At 37.6% G+C, this 13166-nt stretch overlaps 2 protein-coding genes across 4 annotated transcripts in view; both read left to right on the top strand.

Moving 5' to 3' along the window:
• The window catches only part of LOC140923144 (uncharacterized), a 30073-nt gene extending 24671 nt beyond the window's left edge, over positions 1–5402 (top strand). Inside the window, exons 1-7 of one of the 3 annotated variants that reach the window (XM_073373218.1) lie at positions 1227–1302; positions 2502–2622; positions 3008–3268; positions 3399–3544; positions 3756–3876; positions 4090–4377; positions 4765–5395. In XM_073373218.1, the coding sequence (XP_073229319.1) occupies positions 1242–1302; positions 2502–2622; positions 3008–3268; positions 3399–3544; positions 3756–3876; positions 4090–4377; positions 4765–5098 (1332 nt within the window). In that variant the 5' untranslated portion in view covers positions 1227–1241 and the 3' untranslated portion in view covers positions 5099–5395. Of the gene's footprint in view, positions 1–1226; positions 1303–2501; positions 2623–3007; positions 3269–3398; positions 3545–3755; positions 3877–4089; positions 4378–4764 lie in introns of those variants that run through there. The other 2 variants (XM_073373220.1, XM_073373219.1) reach the window with 2 other exon arrangements.
• A 2311-nt stretch (positions 5403–7713) lies between these two features.
• LOC140922901 (store-operated calcium entry regulator STIMATE-like) lies at positions 7714–12773 on the top strand. The gene is made up of 6 exons (XM_073372942.1): positions 7714–7961; positions 9679–9727; positions 10327–10422; positions 10826–10947; positions 11567–11766; positions 12361–12773. The coding sequence occupies exons 1-6, from the start codon at positions 7787–7789 to the stop codon at positions 12580–12582; spliced, it is 864 nt and encodes a 287-aa protein (XP_073229043.1). The 5' UTR covers positions 7714–7786; the 3' UTR covers positions 12583–12773.
• Positions 12774–13166: the final 393 nt, after the last annotated feature.

Raw genomic sequence — 13166 nt, 5'->3', positions numbered from 1 at the left:
GCTGTGCTTACGTCATAAGAAAGATAGAAAGCGAAACCGGAAAGAAGAGAAATGAACCTGTCTATTTTTATTATATTTCGCCCTGAAAACTTAGTTCATGGTTTTTATGTTGACAAATTAACAGTTCTTTGAGCATTCTGTAAAAATAATACCAGGGAAAGGAAAATTGAACTTGATCTTGAAGCTCCATTAAGCTATTCTAAACTTCTCATATTACGCTAATTATTAAACACTGAATCATTCGATAATGCAATTCTAGAGCTCTGATTGGCTTAGAGCCGAGTTGGCCATCTCATATCCAACGCCCTCTCCTGGAATAATTGTTAATTAACACTATTTACACCGACCTCTTTACCTTTTGGCATCTAAGTACTCATAGAAATGGACTCAAAGGAAGACATAATGAACTTAGTAATTATAATATGGCTATTAAATCGAACACCACGACTTCTCAAAGTGTGCCGGAAACTGGTAAGAATATCTCTATTTCGTCAGTCCAACAGCTGGTTTTCTAAAGGTTATCGAGAACGAAGTCTAACCTTTTAAAAACTGATATCAAAACGTTACTTTCCGGACGTTTTACAGTAGTCGTATGACGTGGTGTGACGAGCTTGAACTTTTTTGCACCTTTCATTTTCAAATCTAAAATGACGACGTCAAAGTTAATCTTGCAGAAACTCTTAGAACGGTCATTATGAAAAGCCCCTATTTCCTGGATTTGTTCGTTATAGTTGAATATGCTACTTCCTTTTGTGGAAAAAGAAAATAATTTAGAACAACAATCATATGTGATAATTTTTTTTCTTAGCACTTGTCTATTTGTGAGCACACACTACTGAACTCATTAACTTTCATTGCCCTTTGGGTTACTACGTTAACTCCGGCCTTTATTTCTTATGGAAACTGAATTAACGCAAAACAAAACTTGTCGATATTCCCCTGAGACTTTTATAAGCTAGGCATTCTTTGTGAAAAGTATACATGCCGTAACAGATCTCCAAAACTCGGTCAGTGATAACATATGTATATTCGGAGTTTTACGAATTTAGTGAACTGAAGGGCCTTTTTTGCTTATGCCTATTGTTCCTTTAACCAAAAGCTTTGTGATTCAAATACCCTATTTTTAACCGTTTTGTATGTATACGTATGATGCATATGATCTGGGGGTTTCCCAGCAAAGACCATAAAATTAGATGAGCGTTTTAATTCGCTTCAGTAGTGATTCAACTGATCTTCAGTGCATGGTCTACAATCTCTGTGGTAAAATGATCGATAGCAAATACGGAGGTCTGATTTTTTTTGGTGAGTATAAAAACAGTTAACCATGAAAACTTGTTTGAACAAAAACACTGATTGCGGTAGCGCACTATGCCTAGAGGTTTATAAAGAACGTGCCTTATTTATAGTAACTTACAAAATGTAGTTTTCGGTCACATTCAGCAGTTGTACTTAAACTAAAACTAGACGTAGTTACTTTATAAGTGATCATTTGCTGAAAAACGTACAGATAATCAGAGATAATTTGGCAATACTTCAAATTACTTTAATTTAGTAATTTTTAACTCAATCATTAATCATTTTATCCCTAGCTGTATATTTCACCTACAACATTATTAACTGAGTTACATCTGTCCGATTCTTGCAATCCAGCCGGTTAAGTAGTACAAGAAGAAAATGCCCCTTAAATTTTCCATGTTTGCAACTTTCATAAAACTACACTTGTCTTTGTTAGAACTTTAAAGAATTTTCCCAGTGACTAATCACTTTAAACAGAATTGATGAGCAAGCACTTGATATGGTCATTGAAACTTGTTTGAAGCCGGTCGTAGATATTGCTGTTCCACTGAATTTTCCTGTTTGGTAGAAAACAGTGTAATTAACATAACCACTTCTGAGTAGCGAAAAATATAATCAGCTAAATTTTGGCTATCTTTGCGATCCTTTTATCGGAGTTACAAAATGGCCACTCAGTTTAATTCTGATGGATCACATTTATGCCCTGAAATCCGGCCGAGAAATGTTTTTAAAATGACACAAAAAGAAAGAAAAATTATTGTTCTGATGTAAGCACACATGATGTTATAGTCTAAATATATGCCATTAAATTATATAATTATTCTTGAGAGAACTCAGCAGTTTCCTCTGTATTTAGACTGCAGTTCAAAGCAACATAGATGACATGCAAGGAAGAAAAAGAAATAAAGCTAAAAAGAGCCGGGGAAATGTTTACAGTTATAATAGCCAGTTTATTTGTGGTAATCAAACAGCTAAGAATTTAATGCTACAAAGGCGCTACAAAGCTTAAAGTTTCCATTACCATCCAGACTCTCATAAGGAGCAAACTACATCCATCTATCAGGCATCTACAAGAAATTTTATCAAACTTCTTGAATATTAGGACAATCGAGAAACAGTTAGTGTCCTTGTCAAGCTTACTCTAAAGCTGAACGAAAAGGAACTTAGAGAGCCAAGTGAAACATACTTTAATCTCTCCTCAACAGTATTTTGTTCGAGCGTGGGGATAGCTGCCTCGTGTTCAATAGAGACATTACAAGAGAAAGCAAAGACTTGCGTGAATGGATTTTTCGACAACCTCAAGAAGGATCGACATCAAGACTGCAGGTACGAAAAAATATGGTGGCTCCTATTTCATGCGAGCGTGAATTCTGTATAGGGGTTATAGTTATAATATGCTGTTTATCTGGTGTGGCTAAGCCGTACGGCGAGTAAGAATTGAAAGTTATCTTTAAGCCTTAAATTAGAAGCGAACAAGACAAGTCAAGTAACTATTCGCAAATTACGAAAATGGGTTAGTTGATATAATTTGTTTTGTTTTTAGTTTTTCTTATCTGGAAAAAATGATTTTAATACAAGGGAAGATGATCTATTCTCCGAATGATGATGATGATGGTTGTGGTGGTGGTAGGTATTAACAAACAAGTGCGCTCTAATGAATTTTTGAAATACATCACATTTTCTTCTATTTTTGTTTTCCTTTTTTCATTAGGAAACTTTACACCTCCAAAGTAAAGCACTGCATCATAAAGGTCATCGATAGCTGTCGAAATCGAACAGATGGCAAAACTGTAAGCTCTAAAAACTTGATCTCTAGCTGGCAGTATTATTGCAAAGATGGAATGCTTTACTCCTTTAAAGGCTACAAAAAGCTGCAGAACTGTCTGGACACAACCCTAGAAAAAATAGGGAAGTGCGCAAGTTCATTCTACAAGAAATTCAAAGAGAACAAGGGAAGCCGGTCTTTGTGCAGGTTAGAATATTGTATGTGATTTTCACTGCATTATCATTTTCTTCGCTCAGCGAGTGTTCTTGCATACGCTCTACAATTAAAGTGCACTTTTAGTCAAAATTAATTTTCTCCCAATCCGTTTTTGTTTCAGAAAATTCACCAAGGCTAAAAAATGCATTAGAACGACCCTAGAAAGGAACTGCGACAAGAACTCTTGGGTAAAGAATGCTGCGAAGCGGTACCAAGACCCTCACAACCCTTATTGCCCCGGATGGGTGGATTTAAAAAGAAAACCAGGTTTGTATAGTACTTCGTGATGTACGTGGTGAATTAATAATAATAATAATAATAATAATAATAATAATAATAATAATAATAATAATAATAATAATAGTGATGATGAGAATGATGATGATGTTGATGCTGATGATGAATAATGAGGCCTTGGGACTAGGCAAAGATATTTTTATCATTATTTTAATCTAATTTATACACTTTTTCTTTACAGTGCCGAGGAGTCCTGGAAGACGGTTCGGATCCTGCTCAGAAAGTGACTACCTGTCTTTAACAAGAGTCTGCATTGCGAGTTTCGTGCAAACGCTCCAAAAAAATCCCAAAACATCTTGCAGGTTCGTAAGTGTAGTTTGCATCCTCAGTATATTTCTATCGATAAATAACGACGACTGGCCGCAAAGCACGAGATGAAATGCCACACCATTTACTTTAAACATGTTTTTCCTGCAAAAGGCACGATTTATTATGTAGCCGTAGCAACGGTGATACGGATGAACATGCAAAACTTGAGTAGTTCAATACACATTTTCGGGCGTTTTTCCTTTCAGACGGGTATACATGGACAAGATAAACAAATGTGCGAAGAACGTGGCTCTTCACTGCCATAAAAATGAATCTAAATACGATAGAAGAAACGTGGAGCGATCCTTCAATAGCAGAGGCTTTCGAGACTACCAAGAACAAGTTTATTGCAATGGCATGAACTTACAGGTTCCCCTTCCACCTTCTTTGAGACGACATCAGTGCTCGAAGAACTTTCTGGCAGAAAAGGGGAGATGCCAAGACAACTATGTTAAGACTTACAGAGAGAACAAAGCGGACAAGAGTCTTTGTAGGTATGTAATTTTTGTAGCTTAAATTGAATTAAGGCTAAACGTAAGTATTCGGTCTCTCAAATATGCCTAGCCTGTGTGCGCAAAGTTAATAAACCCCACCTAGTAACGTCTGCCAAACAGCGCCGATATCCTTGTTCTGGGCCTCTAAAGGACATCATGTCAACAATTTTACCGCAAATGAGTTTCGAATTTCCCTTCAAGCTGACTGGCAGATTGACGATCTTTCAACAAGAAGCCAATCATGGCGACTGGTCAAATCCTGGTACCTAGGCGGGGCCCACAATTTTGGCGCTGTTTCGCAGACGGACTAAATCAGAAGTGGCTTATTCCATGCTGTGCAAAGAATTATATTTATTCTCTCTCTTTCTTTCTCCTTTTTTTTTTCAGTAAGTACGCAGAAGCAAAGGCCTGCGTCAAGAATGCCACGCTTACCCTGTGCAAGATGAAAAAAGAACAAGTGGAAGTTGTAAACTTTTATTGTGACACGTTTAACCCATTTTGTTTCAACCTGTCAGACCCACCGATGGTTAAACAGCCGCGGGTGTCTGAACATCGCGTCTCACGCGAGTCAGGTCCCCAGCTCCCCACGGTTACACCCACTCAAAGTGTAAAAGGAAGTGCTGAAGTGAAATCTCGGGGAGGGGGTCAGTCAACTAGCCTCGCAAGTTATCGTTTTGTCGTAATTTTATCTGTTGTAGTTTTGATTCGTACTGTTTCATGAAAAGAGCACTTAGTTTAGGTTCATCATCCAGGATATACAAGGCCAGGAGTGACTGGGCTCTCCCCGTTTACTGGAGTGGTTTACTTCTCTTGTTGACCTCTTGTGCCCAGGCCCTTGGAATTTCCTTGGGGGCAGCGCTCAGTATGGCTTTGTTCTGTGCAAAACTGATGAGCTCAGTTTTGTCAGTCCACCTTCAGTTTGCGCTACTCCCCTCGAAATATTAACTTAAGTGAAGGCAAATGCACTAGATGCTCTACAACTGTCAGCAACGACCTTTTCTCAGTGTTCAACAAAGTTCGATCATTCAATTCTAAGGGCAAAGACTATACACAGTTGCTTTTCCGGTTTGCGAATTGTCTATTCGATCTCTGATCAAGGTCATTTGCTTCTTCGAATTGTCTATTCGATCTCTGATCAAGGTCATTTGCTTCTTGGCTTGGCATCTATGGATCAGCCACGGTGCAAAGTTGCCTTTACCAATGTGATGGAGTTGCAAACTAAACACTAGCCACTCACGAAATAGCAAATTATATTATGCCAGAGGTAAAATTACAAATCCTTTTTTAATATATAGTTAGTTTAAAAGAGTTTAAAATGCTTGGAGAATGTGTTATAGTATTATATGATCAAGAGAATAAATTACAAATAGTGCTTAAATTAATTTTTTTAGTAATACAGTAATTATACCTTTTGGTCAGTTACTCAGTTATCTCTATCCTCAAAATTTGTTAATTAAACGAAATGAAACGCACTACTCCTTGATGTATTCTGTATGATAACAAATTAGTTGTCCCGTTCTCCGCGGGTTAACTTCATGTAAAAGAGCTGTTGCAAGGAACAGCTTGCCCTGTATAATGAAAGACACTCTTAGTCTGTTAGTCTATTTAAAAGATTCATTAGTCTTAATTTTTAATTAATATTAATTGTTCAGGGCATTCATGAAATAGAGGTTTTAGGTAGATTAGTTGTAGTTAGTTTTGCATCTTGTTTAGTTAGTTAGGTTATTAATATCTATATTCCTAATGAATTTTAACGTTTTTAAATAAAGAACTATATTCTATTCTGTTATTGTATTCTACCACTTAAGTTATTAAAAAAGAAATTGGATACATTTCGGTACCGTTATGTTACTTGTAACTTACAGAATACCAATTAAGAGTACACCATTTTTCGCTGGTTTCAAATTCACGCTAAGGGCAGAATTATACAACTACGAATAGTACTGCGATATTCATGATGACGTTGATGACGATCAGATGGAAGATGACGATACATAATTGTAATTAGCGATCCAGGGTGACCGGGTGAAAATACCATAAATACCATAAACCTCTGAAATGTGCTGGGCACCGCTCACTCCCCCCCCCCCCCCCCCATGGGGAGGGGGAGGGGGCACATAATCATTTCAGACACCTGGAGTGAGTACACAGCCTCGACTGATAGAGGCCAGACAAATCGACAAATTATGCCTCCTAATTCAAGCCTGAACTAGATGTTGCTTCTACAACAACAACAACTTTATTCTAATCTTCCCGTCCAGTTATACAAAAAAAGGCAGTGCTTTTAAAATTAAGAGCTAGTTGAGACGGGCTAGTTGAAACGGGCTCAAAATTTGCTAAGTATCGCTTTTACCGAGAAGTTGGCGCATAGCACTTTCATGTCAGAAGAAGACATTGCAGCAGTCAGGCTTACGTGAAGCACTCCTCAAAACGGCAGTTAAAAGAATATTATGGTATTTTTTGCAGTGGTCTGATCTATTTGTTTATAAGATAACTAAGATAGTGCGCGCTTTGATTGGCGGAGAGGCGTGTTTGCATTAGAGTATGTAAACATGGTTGTGACGTCAAGATGTTTTGCTTTTCCCGCGCTAATCACGCGAGTACAAATTTGAAAAAGTTTTTGAGTTGAAAACTCGTCAAGTTTACTTGATTTACCCATTCCCTCGACAGTTATGCAAACCCTCGACTTCGTCTCAGGTTTGCATAACTGTCGATGGAATGGTTAAATAAAGTAAACTTGACGAGTTTTCAACTCAAAAAAACCCACGACTTCGTCTCGGGTTTGCATAACTGACGCGAATTCTCCTAACCCTTCTCGTGTTTATATTAGGCTATGCAAACACGGAAAACGTAATCACGTGGCTCGAATCGCAGATTAATACTTCATCGAGACCTTTAAGGACTTGCTTCTTTAGTACTCATTTCATTTACTCCAATGTAATGGTACAAGAACCAGAATGGAGCGTAGGTGCCGATTTGCTACGCAGGCCGCAGCCTCACAGAGTGTGGGTGCAAGTACTCTCAGACCGGAAGAGAAGCCCTTGCTCTTGGATGCTTACCCTTTCGCAATAACCAAGCAGTACCTATAAAAAACAGTAAGATACAACACAAAAAAGTACTTAGAATAGTCTTTCAAAAGCGCTAGAAACTGTTCTTTGATTTCTTTTAGAAGAAAAGATCAGAAAATCGCGTAAAACGCCCCCCTTGATTCTCATCCCGCGCTTCTCAATGCCTCCCGGGAAATATCACATGGGCGAGGCTACATAGCCTAGCTGATTTCAATTTCAACATCGGAAGATCGTAGAATCGTTGAGTGGGTTTTATTATCTTGTGGCCGATTCTTAAGAAATTTACCCGGAACTTCTTTCAGCTACCTTTGTGATTTAAAAAGGAGGATAAGACGTTTCCAATGAATCAGTCTTCGTCCTCCTCTTCGCCCATTTCATTGTCAAATTCAAGAGACGACGGGCCTTCGTCTCCTATGACAGACATGGCCTCCACCGACCGGAATTGTCGACTTAATGACAATTTCGGGCTTATAGTTCAGGGGATTTTAGCTGCTGTGGCTTTCAGTACCCTTATTTGTGAGTAAGATTTTAATAATTTAGATAATATTCGATTTTTGCTCCATATTCATCATTCGCGGACGCAAACTTGTTTTTTCCGAGCATCTCAACCATCCGTCTTGAACGAAACCAAACTGAACCGCCGCATTTGATCTGACAGGAAAGCTGAATATTTTGCGTTTGTCCCGTTTAAAGCAACTTTTCCTCTCAATATTTTTAAGTAGCAATTTATTTTATTCCCTATTTGATTAGGTTTGGTTTTCACTGGTGGGCCCAAGATTTGCGCGTAATTAAATTTCTTTCTTACATAATATTATTTCCATTTCAGCTCAAATGTTCGTATGTAGAATTTCACATTAGAATGTTTACTGCTCCATACGTGAACACCTGTCTCCTGCCCAACAATAATCGTATTAGTTGATGTTTACAGAAGAAAGTATTTCGCAAATGGCACTGTGATTAGAACCAAAATTTGCTTTTTTGGTTAGGATGCTTACACGCAAATGGCTTTCCTATTAGCAAATTTTGCTCTTTAGCTAAATTGATATGTGTGTGATTTACTACTTTTATCTGCACATCTGTAAACTTTCTGATAATTTTTGTTTGGCAGTATTCAGTTTGTCTTAAACTGTCAACGAGCCAAATTCTCTAAAACCTTGAGAAAAAAAAAAGAAATTGTGTGGTAGACTTAGAATGACGGGTTTAGATAGTCATATGTTTTATACAAAATCTTTACATGTATTTACGTACTTATGCTCTGTCTGCAAAATATACCACAGAAGGTGCTGTCTTTTGGGTAAGGTTTGCCTTTTGTATTTTCTGACGCAATAGAGAATGTTTGGGTACCCATTTTTCCTTCAGTTCTAAATCCAGAAGGTCTCCAAGTACCGTATGAGGAAAAATTATAGTCGCCAGTTTGGCAACTCATGTTAAGGAGTTGGTTGTCAAAGCCCAATAGTTTCGCTATTGGCACCTGCATTTTGCACAACTTCTGTCTCAATTTTTCTTCTTTATTTTACCTCTAACCTAACCTGTATAAAGTAGACAGCTAGGAGGCCCATGGATTTGGATTAGTACAACGTCCACCCACCCCTCCCCTAACCCAACAAGACTGGATAGTGGAAGTCAGTGTTGACATTGGGTTAGGGGAGGGGTAGATGGGGAGTCTCCAAGATTGTTGCACTGATCCACCTTGCCAAGGATATGCAAAGCAAGAGTTTCTGTTTAACCCCTTTTTTCCTGGTCCAAGGTGTGGCCAGCTTGTGCCACAAATGGACCTAAACGTCTGGTTCATCTGTAAAACAGTGCTGAAATCCTGGTTGTGGGTCCCCACCTGTGTACTAGGATTTGAGTACGTGCCATGATTGGCCTGTTAAAAAGCCATTGTCAATTTGCCAATCGGATTGAAGGATTGATTTCATCTCTGCTTTACAGACGTTGCTGAGGTTAGATTGAGTCTGTAATGCAGGCCAAGTTGTGGCAAGATTTCTTGACACACTAACTTTTAATCTTTGGTCAAAATCCAGTGATTTTACGATTCAGATGGAACCTCCCTGGCTGAATTTTTGCACTGTACTATTTATTTCGTAGTATTTTACGAAAAAAATGTCAATTTTTTTGGTCATTTATTCTTATTTTTTGCAACTGTTAGGAGTGAGATTTCCTGATGCTTTAAAGCAGACTGTCTGTGTCTGCTTACTTATTTCTGCATTTTCTTTTTATGTAAAATTTGCAGTAAAACGACTGAGAGAACCTGATTCAGACAGAAGGCCTGTCCTTATTTGGTAAGTTATTCACAGTAATTTTTCAGATACAAGCTGTTTAAACAGAATAAAATTATATTGATATGTAATTCACAAATCATAAACCTGTGTCATCATTCTTGTATATATTTTGGGGTTCATTTTTATTTTTGGTGTTTGGTTTATTTTTTGGTTTTGGTTTTTATTTTTAGTTTGGTTATGTATGATAATAGATTTGAGACAAGGAAACTGAAATTTAAACCAAGGATAACATATAGAGTACAGGACTGTCACTAAGAGCTAGGAGCCAGGGCTATTTCCTTTAATTTTTTACTTCTTTTCTCACGCATCTTGTTTCTCTTGCTGAACTCGATATAAAGGAAATGGAAATGACTGCTATGCAGGCTACCCCAGCTATTATAAACAGACGGAAAACAGAAGCAAAAGAACTTCCCAACTGTTCAATTCCCCACCTTCGAATATTACATTTTACTAGGACTCTTAAAATCTTGGTGACAGCCAGGACAGTGTATTAGTTTTTGTTCAGTCTGAAGTCAGCTTAGAGGTATACTGTATGCTGTCTGTATACATTTTCAGTACTTTAAGAATGGCTTGTCATATCTGCAAACTTGTTTTCGCAGGTTTTTTGACACATCAAAACAGGCAGTTGGTGCAATGTTAGTTCATTTTGCAAACATCTTTTTGGCTGGTCTTTTTAAAGGTGATCCATGTACTTGGTAGGTTGATTTTTCTTTTTGAGTTCATTATTTATCGATGAAGATCAGATTTACGTGTGTACGTAGTGAAAATATATAATAATTTCTCACTCCACCCTGTTCGTAATCCCTGAAGATGCATGTGTACTTTGTGAAAATTTCTGTAAATTTCCCACTTTACTACCCTGTTGTTGTTTATGTGATCTTAAGTCAAGGACAAATGAAGAAATAATAATGATGATATTCAGATCTTGTCCGTACAAGAAGTGACTCTCTATCCGCAACATTATTGATCGAACCATCACCAGCTCAATCCACTTACATGTATGAGATCCACTTTGGGATATAAATGCAGGCAACATTGGTGGAAGGTCAATGCTGTTGCTGCTTCTCTGATTTTATTACTTTTATTTTTATTTTGTAGGTACTTGATAAATTTTCTTTTGGATTCCACTCTTGGTTTGGTTGTCATATACCTTTGCCTTCAGTTCATGCAAGTGGTTGTCAGAATGTATGACTGGGACTCACTAAGATTTGGAGAGTACGGTAAGCTAGAACTGTACTTTAATACAGTAGTGCAGCTAGAAGTAAGTAGTTTGCATACAAGAGGTGTGAGCAGCTTGTGTTCAGTTGCTTGAGAAGGGGTGGTGTAATGATTAATCGCTTATTACCGTTCGGTTCGATTCACGATTCTTTGCTTCCACGCTTCGATTTTGCTTCGATTTTTGCATACCTTTTGAGAATTTCCAAATAAGGCAAACCATCTTTGTCAGGATGTCAAACATGGCGACAAACCAAGGGACTGTGAATCCTCCTGTCCCTGTTACTATTCTGAAATTGAGGGTTTAGGGTTGCATGTTGTTAACATTACACGTTATGTTATAGCAATTGTTTAATATTATTAAGAAACATTTACATAATCAAATTGAAATAATCAAAATCGAATTGAATCGCAAGGAATATGAGTCATTACACCCCTATTTAGAAGAAGGATCTGCATTTATTTTTCTTGAGTACCGCCTGATACCAAACACTGCAACACTTATATGTCCAATGTAATTCAAGGCATGTTTACACTACAGAGATACTGGGTCCGGACAATGTAGCATAATGTTTGAAACTGAAGGTCAAAAGGTTTAAAGCTATTGCTGTGTTTCTTTGGCAGGGAACCCTCCGCAGTGTAGGGCATGGATGGGCCAGTGCATCTTATACCTTTGTGCTGTCATTGTTGAGAAAGCAACCATCACATTAGTAGTACAGCTTGATTTTTGGGAGGAGGTTCGCAAGTTTATCCTTCTACCCGTCAAGAACCATCCCAAAATTGAGTTAGCCATTGTCATGCTGATAATACCTTTTGTTTTTAATGTAAGTGGAATCTTCAAGAAAATTATTGCATACACAGACACTTTGTGGCGATGAAGTACCCTTCAATGCCTGAACAATTAGCATACATACTGTATTTAACTAGTTGATTTAACACCATGGTGTTAAATAATTTTTTAGCATTTCTGATGCGGTTATTGGAGGGCTGTGTTTTTTATTAAAAACACATTGCTTAAATCACTGACATCATCTTTAAGAAAATGTTATGTAAAACTGAAAGATGTTTAATGTTCCGATGTTTCGCTTATTTGAGCACTTTAGAATAATGGATTATTGTATTTATTATTATTTTTTGTAATTGTCTCGATTGTGGATATAACAAAGCTTTACCCAAATTTTTTTCATGATCCTCGAATAACAGAATATACATTTTGTAAAAAAGTTGGAGAAGTATGCTTTATTTATCTTCAGTAAATAAAAATATTCCAGCAGAACTTGGGGATTTTTGGCATGGTGTACAATAATGGCCTCTAAATCACAAGCTGTTCAATAGGTCAAAACTAAGGAAAACTACTTTTAATAAACTTCTTATTGCCTTGAAATCACCTCTGACTGTTGTTTTACTCTTCCTTGCAGGCCATTATGTTTTGGGTTGTGGACAACTTCCTCATGCAGAAGAAGAAAAAATTATTTCAGAAAGACACCACAAGAAACAGAGGAAACAAAGTGAAATATGAAAAGCGAACAGTAATGAATGGTTCAGATGAAGAAGCTGTGCTTTTAGAAAACTTAGCTGAGGGAGAAGCTATCACAGTTCCAGAGGACAATGTTTATCTCAGAGATACAGTAAGAAGATGATATCAGGCAAGACACCTGGAAGCCTAGCTGATCTTCTCTTTTGCTCCTCTGAGTAAGGAGTAGATAATCAGTCACTGCATGTGGTGATATACACCAGGCCCTGGTTGTTCAAATGTTGGATAGTGTTATGCGCTGGATAAATTGCTGTCCAGTGGATAAGTACATATATTAGGGAAACTGATTATCTTGTCTCCTGGATAATGATTTATCCAGTGGATAGTGTTATTCACCTTTTGAACAGCTGGGGCCGGATCTAAAAATAACAGTTCCAGACAGACTATTATTTTTAAGGTGAATATGATCTCCCTTGAGCACATGTCTATTTTCTTATTGAGGAAATGATAGCCTGTGAACAGGCTCTCTGTTTGGGGAAAGGGTGAAAAAATTGCTAGGAGAGGGGAAAACACCCTTTCCCACCCCTCTCCTCGCAATTTTTTCACCCTTTCCCCAAACAGACAGCCTGTTTACAGGCTAAGGAAATGATGTTTCAGAGAATTCGTGGAGGTATTCAAGATATCAACTAATCTCACATGTATTTTGCATGATTCTTGTTGAAGAAGCATTGTGTTCTTAGTTGACTGAGT

Source organism: Porites lutea, chromosome 13 (assembly GCF_958299795.1).
Source record: "Porites lutea chromosome 13, jaPorLute2.1, whole genome shotgun sequence".
Lineage (NCBI taxonomy): Eukaryota > Metazoa > Cnidaria > Anthozoa > Scleractinia > Poritidae > Porites > Porites lutea.
This window is presented reverse-complemented; position numbering and strand designations above follow the sequence as displayed.